The 20,327-nt window shown below is 59.2% G+C and overlaps 1 protein-coding gene across 1 annotated transcript; it reads left to right on the forward strand.

Annotated features, from left to right (window-relative positions):
• Positions 1 to 6,006: 6,006 nt before the first annotated feature.
• SELENON (selenoprotein N) lies at positions 6,007 to 18,731 on the forward strand (the record flags this gene model as incomplete). Its single annotated transcript, XM_084241524.1, has 12 exons — positions 6,007 to 6,186; positions 6,761 to 6,878; positions 10,059 to 10,195; positions 11,820 to 12,032; positions 12,194 to 12,318; positions 12,786 to 12,923; positions 14,428 to 14,509; positions 14,948 to 15,136; positions 15,636 to 15,741; positions 17,034 to 17,146; positions 17,234 to 17,335; positions 18,561 to 18,731. The coding sequence occupies 12 exons, from the start codon at positions 6,007 to 6,009 to the stop codon at positions 18,729 to 18,731; spliced, it is 1,674 nt and encodes a 557-aa protein (XP_084097650.1).
• Positions 18,732 to 20,327: the final 1,596 nt, after the last annotated feature.

Below are 20,327 nucleotides of genomic sequence, written 5' to 3' on the forward strand. Positions count from 1 at the left end.
GTCATCCCCCTATAATGTTCTCACCACAGGCTCTGCTCAATCAGCGCGTATTCCGCCATGTTACTTTTCTTTTTCCAGGGCTCCAGTGTTTTCAATTAGTCCTTGAGTTTTTTAATGAACCTTTTAAAAACAAAAACAAACTTTTTGATTGGGATATAATATAAACACAGTGCTCGTGTTTTCAAGCGTGTAGCTGAGAAGTGTTGGCCGGCACCTGCCCTGTGGCCACCGCCCGGTCATTCCCAGCACCCAGACAGCTGGGGGGCTGCTCGGGACTCCCCTCCCCGCCCAGGCCCCCTGCTGACCCCGTCCTCCATTCCTCCCCACCCCCCAGACTAAGGGCAGACACAAAACTGTTTCCTCTCTTTGGGTGGTAGCGATTTCACGAAGTTTTCTGTCTCACTTTACAACAGACAACTTGTAACAACGAATGTCCTGTATCATAAGGGACTTTGTGTTTTTTGCCCTTTTCTACCCACTCGTGGCTAAAACCTGCACGTATGCAAGTCGTTATCCCCAGTGCATCTCTCTGCCTGCTGAGTACCCACATCCTCTGGGGCAAATAGGGAGTGGGCCGCCCTACCCTGCCAGCTCTCTCCTTGGCCAAGACCACAGTTCAAAACAGGCAGGTGGATCAGAAGGGGGCTGTTGATTCCGCGCCCCACTAACCCTCGCGGATCCCCAAGTGGCAAAGCCCCTTTCGGTAGCTTGCTAGAGCTCAGCTGTCTTTGCGTCCTAAAATCTTAGCCTCTGATCCTAAACGACCCACAGGATTTGGGGACGGGTGATCTTATAAATAGGAAGAATTCTCCTGGAGTTGGCATTCAGTGCTTAGTGCCCCAAAAATCTACACAGGAAACCAGTGAGTCCTGCTCCAGCCCAGTGATTCTCAACCTGAGCACATGGGGTCACTGGGGGACTTCCCCAGACCAGTGGGGCCTGGGACTGGTCTGCTCCAAGACCCAGGTGACAGGTGGCAGCAGCCTGGATAATCCGGGCCTGGGGTTCAGAGGATAAAGTTGTCCATCTGGGCAGAATCCCAGGGACTTTCCTGACCCCAGGAAACAAATTTCTCTCCCTGCTGGACAACGTGAGGGCCTAGCCAGTGGGCTGTCACAACCCCCAGAATCAATCTATTTTCTGGCTAATCACAGCCCCAGCCTGTGCCGGTGAATCCAGCCAAAGTCACATCTGCGGCCACGTCTCTGCATGGTCACGCAGGCCAAAAGCCGCTTCTCTCTCCTTCAATGATCTCATTGAATCCTGCAGCTTTAAATGTCATTATAAACTGGCAATTTCCAGGCTTACACCCTCAGAGAGCTTGCCCTGGACTCCCACGCACACCGCTCCCTGATACAAGCACAGCCCTCGATGGGCAGACCCCACGGGGGCCCAGCTGGCCTTCCCTAGTGCCTCAGAAATGGCACCACCATCTGCCCCTGCTCAGGACCCTCTCACCACTCCCTCTCACCCATCAGCGCTCCAGTTCTGTCTCCACAACATTCCCCGGGCTTCTAACCTCCCTCCAGCCCACCAGGCATCTGACATTTTGGGGGAGGAGGTAGATGGAACCAGCTTTCTGTCTCCCTCCATCCACTCTTGTTCCTTGCAGTCGATTCCCTACACAAAAATCAGAAAGGCCTTAAAAATTTATTTAAACTTCATTGGGATATAATCTATATGCCATAAAATCCACTCATATAGAGCATGCAATTCATATTTTGTAGTTTATTCACAGACCTCTACAACCCAATGATAGGTCATTCCAAGACAAGCCTGGTTCCCCATCCTCTCTCCACCCCTCTCTCACTCCAGTTCCAGGAACTCACAATCTGTTTCCTGTCTCTAGATTCAACCATTCTGGACTTTTCATAGAAATGGAATTATACAGTATGTCCTCTACAGAGCTGGCTTTTTTTCATTTAGTATGGTGTTTATGAAGGTTATTCATGCTGTCCAACTTCATTCCTTTTTATGCTGAATAATATCCATCGTATGGATATACCACATTTTCTTTATTCATTCATCAATGGAAATTTGGTTATTTCTGCATTTTGGCTATGAAAAGGGGCCTTTTAAAGAGTCTTGATACCCTGGCCCAATCTCTGTCGCCAGTCTTTTCTGCTGTTACTCTCCCCTCAGCTCATTCTGCTGTCTTCGTTTTTCTTGAACACACCAAGCTGGTGTCGACCTCAGGGCCTTTGCACTTGCTGTTTCCACTTCCCCTTCTTTCTGGGATGCACTTTCTTCCACCCCTCATGCATCTGGCCCCGCCTTTCCCCTGGGTTGTGGAGTAAGTGGTACCTCCTGGCTGGGAGTGCCTGCCACCTTGCCTGCTCACTCTGTCCGACCTTGTCTTACCTCTTCATGCTCATCATTATCCAAAATTATCTTCTCTGTGTGTTTATCAACTCTCTATCTTCCTACTCAAATATTTAACTCCCACAGAGGAAGTGCCTTGTCTTCTTTACTGCTATGTTTCTGGGGCCTACATTAGCTCCTGGCAATTGGTAGGCACTTAGGTTGTGGGGGAGGCCCACAAGGTCCTGCAGTGGTACCTGAAGCCTCAGTTTACCCCAGTAACACTATGCCCAAACAGCAGTCCTATTATTGGCTGCCAAGGTATCAGGGGTTGGGTTTGAGGTAGGTCAACCCTCCGCCTCTCTAGGTCCCCGACAACACACACACACACACACACACACACAAAGTCAATGGCTCTCAGTCCCTCAGCCTATTATCCCTGTAGAGCTGAAGTTTTAAAAACCCTAATTTGATCTTACTCCCAGGAGAGCAGAGGCCTTTCCCTGGCGAGTTCACTGGGCAATCAAAGCAGGGACGAGGTGACTCTGGAGGGAGGGAGCCCTGACATGTCTGCAGCAAGGCCAGGTCCTCCCTCCTCTTCTAGCAGGAGGACAGAGACTTGGGGTGCTTGGTGGCTGTGCAGGGAGGTAAGTGTGCACCCCCAGCAGAGGAGGGGCAGCAGGAAGGGAGGGACCCTTCCATGGGAAGGGCGCCTCATGACTGAGTGAGTGTCCCCATCTTCTGATGACTCTGCTTTGTCTCCAGGATGACGTCCCAGTTTTTCACAAGTTAGTCAGACACCCTCCTACCCCCTACTCCCCCTCCCCCCAAACTCTGCTCAAATCCGTTGGACCGCGTCCTCGCACAGCACTGAGCCTTGGACGTCTGCCCCCGACTGGTGACCCTCTGAATTCAGGCCAGGCTGGACTTCCCTCTGTGAAGCCACTTCAGACCCCAGTGATGGTCCTGGGTACCCTCCTCTGGGTGCAGCCCTCTCTGGGAGTGCTTCCTCCAGGATGGGGGTGGGGCGGAGGTCAGAGCACCCTTTGTCTAAAAGGAGTTTTCTTTCCTGATGGACCCCTACCCAAAGCCCAGGACAGACCCCCCCCAATAAATACTTGTGAACAGATGATTTCCCTGCTAACCCACAAGCTATGACTCAACCAAACACTCCAGTATCTCAGCGCAGTTTCCATGGGCCCCTATTACCAGGTACCAAATGCCTGGCCCACTCCGGGCCAGGGACAAGCTGCCAAAGAGCTGCAGGGCCGCCCTGACACAACCGCCCCATCCCCGACCTGGTTCCTGCTTAGGAGGCAAATCTTCCTGGGTGCCTCCAGGACACCCCGCCCAGAGCTGCCATCTCCCCAGAATTGGGTGCCAACCTGGGTCCTTTTCCCAGAGGCTTGCAGACCTGGGTCAGGCCCTAGAAACCCACCGGCTCCCCCAGTGCCCTCCTGACCTTCGAGGAACCTGCCCGGCCCAAGGTCCCCTACAGTGAGGCTCTCCAGCCCTGGGCCACAGAGACCAGTGGCATGTCTGTGTCTTTAAAAAAAAACGAACAACACTTTAATAAATAAAAGTAACTGGCATAGAAAAGCTCCCTCGTTTAATATCCAGGGACCTTGGCTCATCAGTCTTCCCCATAACCTGCTTTGTGCTCTGTTAGCTTTGCCTCCTGATAGAAAGGAATTTGGTTTTCTAAGAACATCTGTCATATGCAGGGTGTCCCCAAACATTAGCAGTAATGAGTTGGAAGTGGCAGAGCTGGCGCCAACACCAGATGTCAGGCCCTGGGTGGGTGGCTCTGAGGAGGTGGGGCCAGAGGGCCCGCCAGAGGCTGGCTCCAGGGCCCACAACTCGTGATCCCTGGGAGTCATTCATCCGGAAGACATTGTGGTGTGCCCCCCATGTGCCGTGTCTGGCGTGGGCGCTGGGAAGACCCTGCCCACCGGGATTGTCATGGCAAGTTACCAGAGAAAGACAGAAGGGGCATAGAGGACAACCCCACCGCCTACCTGGACAGGGGGCAGGGGGAGGAGGGTCCCCTGGGAAGTAAGGGATTTGGATTCGCACAGACATGCTGCCAGAGCTCAGCCTCCTTCATTTACAAACGAGGCAAAGAAGCCTCTCCTCACTAGAGGCCTGAGAACAAAAGGAGAGTGTAAAGCACCCCAACACCAAATCCAGCACATGGTGGGTGCTCCGTGAAGTCCTCGTGTTATAGGGCAGCCCCGATATTGAACAGGTTCATGGCTGTGGGTCCTCACCCGCGCGCTTACAAGGGACTTATGAATACTCCACTGCAGGCACACACAAAAGGTTAATAAAAGGTTTATTTACAAGGGAAAAGGAAATAAGGAAAATGTACAACTCAGGGAGAAAATAGGGAAATAAAGTCTTTAATGCGTCCTACCCGATCCGCCGACCTGGAAACCCAAAGTCACTCTCAGAGCTGACCGGACGCTGCGAGCTGGTGGAGAGCCCAAAATGGGGTCCCCCCAAAGCCCACGTGTCTGCCTTTTATATCCACCTGGCTGCTTAACCCCACCCTCAGGTCCCAGCCACCTTCCCTTGGGTGGTGATGGGATTTGGAGTTCCCAGTGTCTTTGGCTTTGGCCTGGGGTGGGGGTGGAGTCCACAAAGCCTGTATGGAATTAGCTTTAGGACATCCTTTCCCCCTAACACTCCTACACCAATGGCACACAGGCCCGGGGCAGCACCGCTGCTCCCCTGGGCTCACAGAGGTTCCAGCAGCGGCTGCCTTCTCCTGGGGAAGGGCAGACAGAGCTGCCCAAGGCTCCCCGGCTTTGGTGGAAAGGGAACCGCCGGAGGAGCCCAGGCCCTGGGCACTTGGCAGACAGGAAAGCATCCTCCTGCCGCCGCTGCTGCTGTTCCCAAGGCCCTCCTCCAAGCACCCCCAGTGTTGCTCCCCAGAAAAGCCCAGCTCCGCCCTTGTCAGGTCCAGCTGAGGACTCGCCACCACCACATCCCCAGGGAGGCCGCACTCCCTGTAGGTGAGGGAGCTTTGGCCCGCGCAGGCTGCAGGCTCGGGATGCCCAGGTGGGGGTGGCCTTGAAGGGCCGGAGCAGCCCCGAGTCCGCCGCCAGCTGGGCCGCGCGCGCCCGGAGCGCAGGGGCTGGACTGTCTTTGTCGCGTTTCTTCTGGAACGCTGGAGAGTCGTAGACAGCAGGCGGGGGAAGGGTGGGGCGCCCTCCTTTGGCCTCCCTCACATCTGCCAAGAGACACAGACCCCAGACCCGGGGCGCACCGGCCACCCCCGAGCCTGCGCCCCAGGGCTCACGTGCGCCCTCCCCCCACCCGAGGCCCAGCCTCGTCTTTCTCGGGTCCCAGCAAGGGTCCCCGCTCCCCGGCCAGGCGGGACGGAGGCCTGGCTCAGCCTGGGGCGAGGACACGGAGGAGGGAAGGGCCCGGGGGCCCCGTGGTGGGGCGGCCGCGCACCCCGCTGCTGCCCCGTTCAGCACCTAAGAACCCCCGGCGGCTGCGGACCCACCCGGCGCCCGCGGGGGGAGGGGGAGGAGAGGGGCCCGCGGCCTCGCCAGACGTGCGCCCCCTCCCGCGCCCCAGCCCAGAGGCCGCCCCGGCCCGGCCCGCGCCGACCTCCGGGCCCGCCCCCGCCCCGCCCCGCCCGCCCGCCCGCCCGCCCGAGTCCCGGGCCGCCCGGAGCCGCCGCCAGCCGCCGCCATGGGCCGGGCCCCGCCGGGCGAGCGCCGGCCGCCCAGCCCCGGCCCCGCCGCGCCGCCCGCGCCCTCGCCGCGCCGCGCCCGCGCCCTGGCCCTGCTCGGGGCCCTGCTGGCCGCGGCCGCGGCCGCCGCCGCCCGCGCCTACGCCCGCCACGCCGAGGCCCAGGCGGCCGCGCTGCAGGTCGGCCCGCGCCCCCCGCCCAGCCGGCGCCCCAGACCGGCGCCCGCGGGGGTCCCGGGGCGGGAGGGGCGGGCCGGGCGTCCGACCCGAGGGTCCTGCGGCGCGGGGGGGCGCGGGGGGGGCGGTGCCGGGCGGAGGCCGGGCCGGAGGGGCCCGTGGCCGGAGACCGTGTGGAGGCCGGGCCCGGCCGGCTCGGGGAGATCCGGGGGGACGGGGCGGGGACCGCACGCCCAGAGGGTGGCCTGGCGGCGGCCGCAAGGGCGCAGCATCGCCGAGACGGGGCAGGGCTGGCAGGGGCTGGGGGCCCGGGACGTGGGGAGCCGGTAGAAGAGAGGGCGCAGCGGGGTGGGCCAGATGGGGGGACTGGCACGGGGGAGGGGCCGAGGGGACAGTGCGGGCGGCACAGAGGGCAGCAGGGGCCTGGCAGGGCGGAGGGGGCCGGGACTCTGCGGAGGACACGAGGGGTGACATCTGGACAGACGGACGCGGTGCTGAGAGACCTCGGGAGATGTGGCCCGCGCGGCCCCTCCACCTGCTTGGGGTCCCCGACAGCCCAGCCCTCCCTCCCACGCAGGAGTCAGCCCTGAAGGCCCTGGGGACTGAAGGCCTCTTTCTCTTCTCCTCCTTGGATGCCGACCGGGACATGCACCTCAGCCCGGAGGAGTTCAAGCCCATCGCTGAGAAGCTGACAGGTACCGGCGAGGGGTTGGGGAGAAGGGCCCCCCGAGGCACCGCAGCAGCCTCCTGGCCTCCAGGTCCGCACCTGGGAGAGCCCCCCAGAGTGGAGGGTCCAGGCGCTGGCACTTTCTAGCTGGCGCTACCCGAGTGAGTGTGTGTGCGCACGCGTGCCCGCCTGTTTTCCGAGCGTGGTGCTGGTTCACGTGCCCTGACCTCTTAGAGCCAGACTTCACTTTGGGCACCTCATGTGAGCCGTCTTTAATCTCCACAGTGCTTTGTGAGAGGGACACGGTCACGCTCCTCCTGTTTATAGCTGGGGAGACTGCGGCACGGGAAGCCTCACCAGCGTGTCCAGGCGCCAAGGTGCTGTCAGGATGCAGACACTATGCGCAGAGTGACCCGCGTGCAGTAGACAGTCGACGCACAGGAGCTGTTACTATTACACTAAACTCTCTGCTTAGGTGCTGTCAGACTCCTGCATTCTTGCACAGTGGTTTGTTGTGTTGTTTTTTTTTTTTTTAAGATTTATTTATTCGTGTATACAAGAACCAGGGTACAGGCCAGATGTACAGGAGGTGAGAGGATTCACCAGAGACAGAGTGGGGAGCAGAACAGGCAGATTAACCAAAATACACTGCTGAGGGGAGCAGCGGGTGAGACAGGAGAGGTCTGTGGCGCCGGCCAGCTCTCTGGCCAGCCGGGGATCGAACCTGAGCTGCAGAGGCTGCGGACAGGTTCACAGAGCTGCGCTCAACCCACTGCGCCACCAGGGGAGGCCCTGTTTTTTTTTTCTTTCTTTTTTTTTGGGTAAAGATGAGGAGCTAAAACATTCTAATGGATGACGTGCTTCTCTCACCACCCCCACCCCCCACTGCCACCCAGTACACATTTCCCCTCCACTTCTTGTGACAGTTCTTGAACTTATGCTCTTGGGCACCTGCTAGTTACCCAGATTACCCACCTAAGTAGGTCAATAGACACAAAAGGTGAGGAGGCACCACCCCTGCTCCCCGGGAGTGTGGCCAGGCACCGTGATGGGCTCCCGTGTCTCCAGAGGTGATGTGAGGGTCGCCACTCGCTGGCCTGGCGACCTGTGGTCACTGCCAGGAGAGGAGGGTTAGCTGAAAAGTGCTAATTTGCTGGAGCGCGTGCACCAGGGTCTCCCAGCGCAAGTTGGTTTTGTCGCACAGATGGGCCAGTAAACAGGTCACCTGGTGGCTTTGCTCTGGCCTCTTACTCAGCACAGGCTTCTCAGAGTCAGCGCCCTGAGCTTTCCATGGCCAGAGAGCGAGATTTCCCTCATGCTGACATGTCGGCTAAGCTTAGGGACGCCACAATTTTTTTTTTTTTCCACATAAATCTTTTTCTCCATCAGGGGAAAATAATCCCTCCCTCCATCAGCTCCGACGCCACCGTGAGTGCAAAATTTTAGAACAAAACACGAAACAAAACCAACAAACACCAAGTCGAAGCAGACAGTCTCTAGTTGGTACAATTATGAGTGTTTAAAGGTTCTTAGGAATTGTCTCTAATGAGCAAACATTACTTTTAAGTCAGGAAATAAAACATTTTATGAAAAAACTAACAAGACATAAAGTAATATATACTGTAATTATATGCACTATTTAAGTATATAGTATGTACGATAGAATGGTGGGCGCTATTATTAGTAATTATCTGAGATAACAGTAAAATAACCGGATAAGCAAGCGGACTAAAAAGCCGCACACCCCCGGCCTCTGAGCTTCCTGGCTCAGGCGCTGACTTACAAATGCAGAAATGACAGAGACTCTTTAGAACCGGCTTTGCACCCGGAGTCCCTGGGGAGTGCGAATTGAAAGGGCCACTTCCTGATCTGCCCCTTGGGGCTCTGAGCTGGGAACGTGGGTTCCTGAGCCAGGATTTTAAAAGGCCTCCTGGATACCTCTTATGACCCCTGTGAAGACCTGCTTCCTGCGCACCTATTTGGTCTGTCCACCTGTCCATCCGTCCACAAACACATCCGTCTGTAACTAAATGCCAGAGTGGGGAAAGCAGACGTGACAGACCTGCCCCTCTATTCCATGACCCGCGTCTGGGGCACAGTCTCCCATTAGTCACCCCTTTGCAAATTGGCTTCATTATGGCCTCAGCAGATACCTGAGCGGGAAGAGATGGATGGAGAGAGTGTGTTCAGCCACTGCTGGGCCAGCGCCTCCTCAGACGGATGGGGAAACAGCGTCACCCAGAAAATCAGGGAGAAGCAGGCCCCCTCACTCCTGACCCAGCGAGGTCTTGCTTTTGTCCACGGCTCTGAATCTTGTGACGGAACGTTTCTTGGACCCACGTTTGTTTTTCACAAGACGAACCCCACCCCACCCCCCGCCCAACTCCCGTGACGGGACATGCGTGGTGGCACGGTCTCCATTTCTCACATAGGAAACCGAGAGGCCGAGCCATTTTTCCCCAGTTGTCCAGGAAATGGCGCCGACCTCCATCCGGAGCTGGGCAGACAGCGCCTCACCCCACTCTCTCCTCTCCATGCCCGGAAGGCAGTCCTGTCTCTGGTGCTGGCAGAGACGGCCACTTGCCCAGAGGGCGCCTGGGCTCAGGAGAACAGAGGGAAGGAGGTGGTGAGAAGGGCCTGCCTGCAGCCAGCCTGGCCTGGAAGAGAGCCCAGGTTGGAGTCCGAAGGACTAGGTTTGAGCCCCAGCTCTGTGGCTCCACCTCTGGTAACAGGGAGGCAGCTGAAGTGTATTATGGGGTACTCCGTACCAGGCTTGGTGTTAGCCAGGATGATCTCATTGAACCCTCAGAACAAGCTGCCAGGCACAGCTGGTGAGGATGGGGCTGGGATGTGAACCCAGGTCATCTGAGTCTTTGAGGAAATTAAGATCTTAGATTCAAACAAGCCTGGGTTCGAAGCCTGGGTTCGAAGACTCCCCTGCTGCCTAGCTGTGTGTCCTGGGGAAGTGACTTCACCTCTCTGAGCCTCCACTCTCTCCCTCATAGAAGGGCGTTGGTGATAATGGTGTTATCTGCTTCACAGGACTGCTGTGAAGCTACCGTGAGGCACGTGTTGGCGGCCACTCTGGTGCTTAACTTACATCCCTCCAGGCTGGCTCCTGGTCACAGGCCAGCGGCCAGCTCGAAGTCCTGAGCTCAGTGAGGCCCTGCAGCCTGTGGGCAGCCCCGCTCAGCTTTTGGTCTCACAGGGTCCACGCCTGTGGGCAGCTACGAGGAGGAGGAGGAGCTGCCCCCTGACCCCAGCGAGGAGACACTCACCGTAGAAGCCCGATTCCAGCCTCTGCTCCTGGAGTCCATGACCAAGAGCAAAAATGGGTTCCTTGGGGTGAGTTGGGGTAGAGAAGGCAGGGCCCCACCTGCAGGGCCACAGACACGAGGAGCAGCTGTGCTATTTATCTTCCTCGGCCACCCCTGTACACCCAAAATGCTGGCACTGAGGGCCCAGAGGGGGTGCAACAGTGTCCCGATGCCCCTGCACAGTCTGGTGGGGGAGGCAGGAAGATATGTGTGAGCCTCTAACCCAGATAGGGGACCTGGGAGGGCTTCCTGGAGGAAGTGACATCTCACAGTGACTGAGGAAGGAGGGGCTGTGGGCCAGGTGGTGGCAGGGGAGGGAGGATCTGGCTGGAAGTGCACAGGGACGTGTTGATGCCACTGCCTGATTACCACCCTCTGTCCTCTGTGCTTTGTGCCAGTCAGTCTCTCCCACTCAGGCTTCAAGTTTCTTGAGAGCAAGGCTGGTGACTCATGCATCTGTGCATCGTGGGCCCCTGGGCAACCCTGGCACTTGCTAGGTGCTCTGTTGAACTCTGTGAACCAGACTTGAGGTGCACCCTCGCAGGGGCATTAGGTGGAGAGGGCCCCCATCTGAGGCCCAATGGAAAGGTCTTGAGCCCATGGCTGGACCTAGGCCCCTAGCCCGGCCACCTTCCCACCCTCTCCTCCTGGCTTTCTCCACTCCATCCGCGCCTGGTCTCTCCCTGCTGTAACTTTCTCGTCTGCTGTTCCCGCACCCAGAAACAACTCTTCCACCTTGCCCGGCCCATCTCCACTCAGCCTGACGTCTCAGCTGATGCGCGGTGCGCAGAGAGGGAGGGGTGAAGAGCCAGCCAGTCCCCTGGCCAGTCCCGGGAGGACTAGTGGCATGTGTGGCTGGCACAGGGTACCCAGGCAGGGGCTTCCTGTCAGCAGGGCTGGAAGAGAAGACTCCAGAGCCTGAGGGACCTTGGTGTCCTGCAGCAGCAAAACAACAGGACAGATTTGGAACTGGGGGCGCTCCCTTTTCCACTCTGCTTTCCAGCCCGACACAGTGTGGAGAGCTGGGAGGGAAGACCCATTCGGGGGGATGGGCGGCAGGGGTATCCCGAGGATGCCTGAAAAGGAAGAAGGGCGGTGTGGCCGCTGCGGGGAGGGTGGGGAGAGCAGGGGTGACTCAGGCTTCAGGCTGGTGATGGGCGTGTGGTGGGCGATTGCCCCATGGGGACTGGAGGAAGGCAGCTGGGCTGGCGAGGAGGAAGTGAGGTTAGTTTGGATGAAGTTGAGAGAACATTCAGGGCAGAGCTCAGGGAGGGACTGGGAGCTGTGGCTCCAGGTCAGCCCCCTCGAGGCCATCAGCCAAGGTTCCAGAGAAGGACCTGCAGGGCGGGCAATGACCAGAGGTTCTTAGGACCCTCTCCTGGCCCTCACACGTCCCTTCCTCCCTGCCCGCCCTCTCCCCAAGGGGTGCCAGTATGGCGCTGCCCCTCAGGCCGGGTCTGGGAAGGGGAGATAAGCTTTGGCTCTGGCAGAACAGTGCCAGGCCTGGCCAGCACCCGGCAGGGGACTCCCCCGCCTTCTGCCTCCTTGACTTATACACTGGCTCTGGGCTGGAGGCCCCCACCCAGGCATAAGACAAGGGACCCCAAATTCGTGGTCTGTGTGCCCAGAGCTTCCCCTTTCCCCTGCTCCAGGTCTCCCACCTGGCCCTCTCCGGCCTCCATAACTGGACAACCGCAGCCTTGCCAAGTGCAGTGTTTGCCGCCCGCCACTTCCGACCCTTCCTTCCTCCCCGGGGCCAGGTGGAGCTGGGCCGGCCCTGGTGGATCATCCCCAGCGAGCTCAGCATCTTCACCGGCTACCTGTCCAACAACCGCTTCTACCCGCCGCCACCCAAGGGCAAGGAGGTGAGCAGCCGGGCCCCCCAGCTGGCACCTGGACCAAGCGCCAGGCCTGCTCCCCTGCTCCTGTCTCCCTCGGCAGCCCCCCTGCCTGGGCCCTGGGCGTGCAGGCACAGTGATCCTCACCCAGGGGATTCGGCAGCCCGGAATCCCACTTCCTTCCCCAGGTCATCATCCACCGACTCCTGAGTATGTTCCACCCTCGGCCCTTCGTGAAGACGCGCTTTGCCCCTCAAGGGGCCGTTGCCTGCCTGACTGCCATCAGCGACTTCTACTACACTGTGATGTTCCGGTGAGCCTCACAGCCTGGCCCGGGACTCGGCAGCACGGAGGGCACAGCCCCCAGGGGGCAGGGCCTGGCTCCCCACTTACCCCCTGGGTCTGGGGCAAGCAGCTTTGGCCCTCCAGGCCTCAGTTTCCTCATCAATAGGTCCGGTGGCGGTGACCTCCTAGGAGGAAGAGGAAAGGCGTGGGATGTGCTCAGCAGGGGGCTGGTGGCCGTGACTGTGTCATCTGCCCAGAGGGGGTGTGTCAGAGCAGTGACACCAGTCACACACCCCCTCAGCTGTCGGCCGGGCTTCCAGAGGAGGGCCTGAGGGTGGGCAGCGCCTGGAGCGCCTCAGGCCTTCTCCCTGCCCACATGTAATCGCTTCCGCCCTTTCAGCCTCCTTCCCCACACAAGTCTAGCCAAGGGTTCCCAGGCTTTGGGGGCTCTGGGTCAGAGGGGACCTGCTCCCAGACAGACCCTTTCCCCCCAAGGATCCATGCAGAGTTCCAGCTCAGCGAGCCCCCCAACTTCCCCTTCTGGTTCTCACCTGGCCAGTTCACGGGTCACATCATCCTCTCCAAAGACGCCACCCATGTTCGTGACTTCCGGCTCTTCGTGCCCAATCACAGGTGGGAGCCTTGGTCCAGCCCAGCCTGAACCCTACTACAATTTGCCTCTTCTGCCCACGTCCAGGAGCTCTGAAACAAGGGCCCAGAGACCCCCTCAGTCTCTGCCCCTGCCTTTGCCAACTTAGGAGGGGCCAGAACTGACCAGGAGGAGGCAGCTTGAAGTAGGCTGTGGGGGGCGGGGGGAAGCTGTGGGGGTGAGAAGGGAGGCTGTGGGCGGTAGCGGGGAGGCTGTGGCGGGGAGTCATTCCATCACCTGACAGAATTGTCCCAGTGCAGTGTGGGCCTGGCCTGCCAACTCCGCACCCGGGGCCCAGGGCAATAGCCAGCAGATCCTGAAGCTGCAGCCTCCCTGCCCCCACATTGTTGCTCTCCCACAGGCCCTGCTACAGCCTGCTCGGGCCCAGGGGACGGCTAGCAGGTGGGCAGACCCTGGCTGGCCAGGGCCCAGGAAGATTTCCCCAAGGAAGGACTGGCTGAGCTGAGACCCGGGGGTGAGGAGTCCCAGCCAGGCAGCGTGGACAGCACATGGGAAGCCCTGCGGGCAGCTGTGGCCGGGCACTGCGAAGCCTGGGGTGGGGCGGGAGACGGTTCAGGCACAGCTCCGCGCGCTCCAGGTTGCCCCAAGGGCTGGGCCTCGGGTCCTAGGAGAGTCCTCCCTGACAGCAAGTGGCCACTTGGCGGGCCCTGGTGCCTGAGGAACAGGACCTGGGCTGGGAGCCAGGAGGTCTATTTAGGTCTCAGCTGTGGTGCCAGGGGCTGGACAGCCCTGGCCCCCTTGGGGCCTCAGTTTCCTTATCTGCTAAGTGGGAGATTGCTCCTGGGCAGGGAGGAGGTATGGCGGGAGGAGAAGGTTGCCTAGAAGCAGGTGAAGCTTTCTCTGGGAGCGAGGGAGCACCCCTAGCCACTGGGAAAAGGAAGCAGGACTGCGCTGTTCCCCCTCCTCCCCGCAGCAAGCAAGCCTGTGCTGCGCATGCTCAGCTGGGCGCCTGTGCCTCCACCCCGGGGGTAGGGGGTCCTGGACTAGATGGAACAGGAGATGACCAGGACCAGGCCACAGGGCTGCTGACCCCCTGTGAGGACCCCAGCTCGCCCTGCCCCTTCACCTGGTTGGGTGTCAGTCCTGGGGCACCCCCATGTGATGGATCTGCAGGTGGCACCTGATGGGCCCACACTGCCTTCTGGGAGGGAGCAGAGGCTTTTCATTCCTGCCCTCGCGCTCTCCCTGGCAGCCCGACCATCTCTGCCTTGGTGGTGGTGCTCGGTGAGCGAGACAGACTCGAACGCCCTGTTTAAGCTGTACAGGGCAGGGCCAGTAGAGGGGGTGGCTGCAGCGCCTCAGGAAGTAGCAGCCCGGGGAGACAGGGGTTCTGAGACCAGCCGCCCTGAGACCTGGGGTCCACCTTGCCAGTCCTCCTTGTCCACATCCAATGGGGCCAGTTGTGCCCTTTCAGAGAAAGCCTGGTTTCCGGGCCTTGATGATTGTGGTGTCCTGACCCATCCCCAGGTCTCTGAACGTGGACATGGAGTGGCTGTACGGAGCCAGTGAGAGCAGCAACATGGAGGTGGACATTGGCTACGTGCCCCAGGTAAGTGAGCGCACAGGTGCTCCTAGCTGGGCAGAAAGGCGGGACTTAGCTGCAGGCCCGACCACTTACCTGCAGTCTCTCAGCCTGGCTGCAGGGCGAGTCCTGCTGGCATCCAGGGCCAAGGCCAATTCCTGTCAGGCTGAGGCCAGATGTCCCCAAAGCAGGATTCTGGGATGCTCCCTGCTCCTGTACACACTGCTCAGCACCCGTCGTGGGCCCGCAGATGCCCGTGCAGCGGAAGGACTGGGTCTGGATGCTGGGTCTGTCCTGCACAGCCTTGATGATGCCCTGCCTCCTTCTCTGGGTCTCCACCCACCATACACCCCCCCACACACACACACCGATGGGTGTCTCTGAGGCTCCCTCAGGACCCTGGGGGATCTTGCCCTCTCAGAGACTTCCCTCACCAGTGTCATCCTTCACTGACCTCTGGCCCAGATGGAGCTGGAGGCCACGGGCCCCTCAGTGCCCTCTGTGATCCGGGACGAGGACGGCAACACAATCGACAGCCGCCTGCCTTCGGGGGAGCCCCTCCAGTTTGTGTTTGAAGAGATCAAGTGGCAGCAGGAGCTGAGCTGGGAGGAGGCTGCCCGGCGCCTGGAGGTGGCCATGTACCCTTTCAAGAAGGTGAGGCTGGGCAGGGATGAGGGCCAAAGTCAGGCCCTGTGGTGCTGGGGCCGGCAGCTGTGGGAGCAGGTGGCATGGGGACGCTGGGCTCTGTGTGGGGCTTGCTGCCGAGGCTGCTTCCTACAGGACCCAGCCTGCAATACCTACACACATGTGCACGCACACACACACACACACACTCTCTACATGCATGCACACACTACGTAGTTACACAGTGTGCTGCAGACATATGCTCCACGTGCACACAGGTACCATAAACGTGTGCACACTGCACGCATGCACATTACAGTCACATATATAGTATGCCCGTGTGCACCACCCTGCACATACATGCCTGCTGTGCAAACACATGCAGCTGCACCTGCACACACTACATGCATACATGCGCGCACTACACACCCACATACGCTCTGCTGCGTGAACACACAGAGTACACTCAGCTCCAGAAAGCCACCCTGGTCATGTACAGTAGCTTCTTTCTGTCTCTGCTTGGCCCCAGGTCACATACCTGCCGTTTACCGAGGCCTTTGACCAAGCCAAGGCCAAGAACAAGCTGGTACACTCGATTCTGCTGTGGGGGGCCCTGGACGACCAGTCCTGCTGAGGTGAGGGAGACCTTTTGGTCCCTGGGGAGAAGGGGGGAGACTTTATACCTTGTGGGATGCAGGAGGCTCCATGAGCAACCGGACTGTCCTGCCTGGGCAGACCTGGGCAGGGCCGGGTGAGGGCACAGGGATTTGTGCTGAGCCCAGAGGAAGCTGCTAGATATAGCAGGAGCCCCGCCCAGCCCCTTTCAGTGTGGAGACCTCCGCCAAGTGACCCCCAGGTCAGTTTTCTCAGCAGTCATGGAGGGGTAACACCTTGAGGGAGGGGTACCACCTGGACTGTAAAAATGCATGTGAAAGCGCCTCATGCTCTGTAAAGTGTTGCACACAAGTAAGGGAAAAAATAGTGCTCGAGGGTGGGCTGACGTTCACTTATTCAGAAAATTCACTACAGACCGGCCAGGGTAGTACTCTGGGTGCCCAGCAGCAAGTCCAAAGATAAGCAAAACAGTGCCCCTGCCCTCACCGAGTCAATCAACAAACATCCTGCCATGCTGTGCGGCTATGTGCGGCATTTCTGTGATCCATTAGTCAGGGTGGTTCCTGTCCTCTGGGGGGTGCATAATGTGTGCAGAAGTACAAGTGTGAGTGAGTAAGTGTAAGTGTGGAGCATTACACAAGGCACAGGCCAGAGTGGCATGAAGACTTTTGAGAAAGAGTGACATGGGCCTCCCCGGTGGAGCAGCGGATTGAGCATAGCGCTGTGAAGCTTTCTGCAGTCTCTGCAGTGCGGGTTCAATTCCCGGCTGGCCAGGGAGATTCCCACATGGCGTGGCAGACCTCTCCTGTCTCGCCTGCTGCTCCCCTCACCAGTGTGTTTCAGTCCATCTGCCTGTTCTGCTCCCCACTCTGTGTCTGGTGAGTCCTCTCACCCTCCTGCGCCTCTGATCTGTATCCCAGTTCTTGTATTAAAAAAAAAAAAAAAATCTTAAAAAAAAACAAAACAGTGACATTTAAGCTGAGACTTTAAAGGATGAGGAAGAGTTGTGTTAAGAGGAAGAGAGTACCAGATAGAAGAACAATCTGTGCAAAGGCCCTGGGGCATGGTGGATTCAAGAAACTGTCACCATCTGCAAGTCCCTGAGCCAGGTAGACCCTGCAATCCAGTCTCATCCCGGATGCCACCGTGTCCTTGGTGATAGTTACAGCTGCCGTTAGTTCCGCACCTACTCTGGCTGCTTTTGAATCTGGCGCTCAGTTGGGTGCACAGACCTCGTGTTTACTGATGGTTGAAACCTCAGGGAGACATGTGGGGGTGCCTCACTCTTCTGGTCTTGCCTCTCCCTGAACAGGTTCAGGGCGAACTCTCCGGGAGACAGTCCTGGAAAGTTCGCCCATCCTCGCCCTCCTCAACGAGAGCTTCATTAGCACTTGGTCCCTGGTAAAGGAGCTGGAAGACCTGCAGGTGAGTGGCAGGTAGGTGGGAGCAGCCCCCACAGCCCCCTGGGGCGGTGCTGGGGGCCAGAGCGTCAGGTTTGTTCTGTCCCCACAGAACAACCAGGAGAACCCAGCCCACCGGGAGCTGGCCAGCCTGCACCTGGAGAAGTACAGCTTCCCCGTGGAGATGATGATCTGCCTGCCCAATGGCACCGTGGTAGGCAGCCCTAGTGCTGGACAGGGCAGAAGAAGCAGGAGGCGCGGGCCGCAGCCCCCATCAGGCTGCGGGCCTGGCTCTGCCCTTTCTGGCTGCTCTCTCGGCCATGCCAAGCCTCCACTCTCCATCTGTCAAGCAGGACCCTGCCTCATGCAGGTGCCGGATGCTTCCCATGAGAAGGGGGCCTTCTCGTGGGAACCAGGCAGCAGGGGCACGGTCTGGCAGCAGAGTAGAGAGGAACATGGCCTGGAAGGGGGAGGCTCCCCTCAGATATTGTGGCCAGACCTGGGATGGTGGTGGTGGGGGGCAGCTTTATGACAGAGAGGACCAGGCTGAGCCCCATGCTGAGCCAGGCTTCTGGACCCCACCTCTAAGGCCCTGGCCGGCAGCACGCATGCGCTCTCAGTGCACTCTCGCCGCTGCTTTGGGAGATGCTGCTCACGAACGCCCACTTTTCCAAACAAAGACACTCAGGCGCAGAAGGCTTACCACTAAGACGTGTGGCTAGCTCTGAAGCAGGCTGCCTGGGCCCCCAGCATCTCCTGCTCTTTTGATCGAAGCTGCCTCTCGCCCTTTAAGTCCCAAGGGGTGGTTGATTCCATGGGACTTGGGCTGTAGGAGGGTGGGCAGCTTCCCCAGGCTCTTGGGTGGGAGCCGCACAGGAGAAGGGGCTGGCCCAAAAGAGGGGTCTGGGGAGGGCCGGGGCCAAGGATGAAGATACCAGCCAGAGAGGAAAGCCTGGGGGAGAGCCAGCCAACTCGCATACCTCCACTGAGCACCCACCATGGGGGGACCAGGCCCAGCAGGGCCCCAGATTACCGAGCTGGGCAGATGGGACTCTGCTGGGGGCAGGGAGAGGCGCTGAGTCTGGCATGTGGTCTCCCATTCACTGATTTGCTTGTTGGTTTCCTGGGCACCGCCCTGAAGGAGCACCCTAGTTGGAGCAAAGGCCCATCGAGTGCATGGGTGTCTTGACAGAGGGTCAGGGTAGAGGTGAGAGTAGAGCGATGTTTACAGGCATTAGGCGTGGAGGAGCTGATAGTCGGAGGGCCCTGTGTGAGCAGAGGCAGGTGGGGCCTGGCCTGGCCCTGGGCTCGGGTCTGGCGATGCGCCACCTGCCCTGCCTGGCCCACACCTGCTTCGGCCCATCTCCCAGGAGCGGTTGGGAGCAAAGGATGCCCTGAGCTGAGTGTGCCCCACGTTCCTCACCCAACCCTCCTCCCAGGTCCACCACATCAACGCCAACTACTTCTTGGATATCACCTCCATGAAGCCCGAGGACGTCGAGAACAACGTCTTCAGCTTCTCGTCCACCTTTGAAGACCCGTCCACGGCCACCTACCTGCAGTTTCTGAGGGAGGGTCTTCGGCGCGGCCTGCCCCTCCTCCAGCCCTAGAGTCCTCCAGTGAGGATCCAGGCCGGTAGGGAGCCAGAAAGATGGGCCTTCGCCTCAGAGCCAGTGTCCTCACACATTCAGACTTCAGCCCCCGCTGCCCCAGGCTGTCTGTGGGGTCACACCTAGCTTTGCCCAGGTGCTGGGGGGTAGGCCAGGGCCTGCCTGGGCCAACGGGGTGGGTGGCACTCTGGCACTGGCTGCTACCATCCACCTTTTACTTCCCACCTGGCTCCAGAAGCTGCCTAGGATCCCCCAAACAGGGCCTGGGTCATCTCCCTGGACCTCACCCACTCAGGCACATAGTCCAGGTCCTTCTGGGATGACCAGTAGAGAGAAAGGGCACTAGGAAGTCACAGGCACCCCTCTCTCCTTACTGGGCCAAAGAAAACATCAAGAATCTGTCCCTTGGTGCAGAGGTCAAGGGTCAGGGTTATGGGAGGGGGGGCTGCCAGCAAAACACTCGTTTATCTGGAACCTTCCTGGCCACAGTTCTGGCTGCCCTGCTGCACTGGTGTCCCCTGCCGGTCAGTCTCAGCTGAGGGCAGCCTCCTGGAGGCTCTGGGCAGAACCCTCCTTCAGGAGAGTGTGTACCACTACCCCTGGGGCTCCCCAGACCACTCAACCTGACCCACTGATAGGACCCCAGAATCTGTCTCGCGACTGCTGTAGGCCAGCTATCTGGGGAGCTGTGTGGTATAGAAGGGATCTGTCCTTAGTGGAGTCCACTGAGTGACCCCTGAGGCCCAAGGCCAAGGCCCCCTACCACCTATCCCAGCTTGGATGCACAGTAGGACTGCTGAATCCAGGCCCATGACACCTGCCCTGACCTCAGTACCACAGCAGTGTAGCCCAGCTCAGGGTCGGAGCCTCCCAGAGCCAGCACCATCCTGGCCGCCAGGGCAGCCCAGACCAGCTCGTCCACCTCTGGGTGGCCGCTGACTCTCATTGGCCCCTCATGGACCTTGGCCCATGTCCCAGGCATGGACGGTGGTCAGTCTCTTTTTTTATATGTGCAGAAAATTGTTTTTATGTGAACTTTCTCACAGTTTGTAGGTATTTTTGATAATCCCAGTACCGAGGAGAAATAAGGGGCACTGGTTTCCCCCGGCAGCTGCCTCGTGATGGCTGGATCTGAAATCCTAGGTGGGTCCGGCTTGATGTCTTGCAGTTGCACCTGTGGGAAGAAACCGTCCTCTCTTCTTTCTCCTCTTCCAGGTTTTCTAAAAGTCCTCAGAGCAATAGCGTTCCCCATGTCTATCCTTGTCCTCCGCTCAGGCCCACAAGGGCCGTCAGGCTTTCATTAAAGTCTTGATGCCAGGCCTGCCCTCCTGCCCCACACTCACCGATGCCCCCCACACCTCCCAGAAGCTCACTCTTGAACTGGAAAAGGGGGGAAGGCAGACAGATCTTCACATTCCCCGGCCTCCCATGCTGGCCCCTGCCTGCCACCAGGGCCTGCTCACAGCCGACCTTGTTCTCGCCTCTGTGTGAGGTAGAGCAACAGTGGCCAGTGACCACGAGACTGGCCATCAAGGCCCTTCGTAAAAAATGACACTTGTTTTTTCATTTAATCCTTACAACCAAGCTGTGAGGCGA

Source organism: Talpa europaea, assembly GCF_964194135.1.
Source record: "Talpa europaea genome assembly, chromosome: 9".
NCBI lineage: Eukaryota > Metazoa > Chordata > Mammalia > Eulipotyphla > Talpidae > Talpa > Talpa europaea.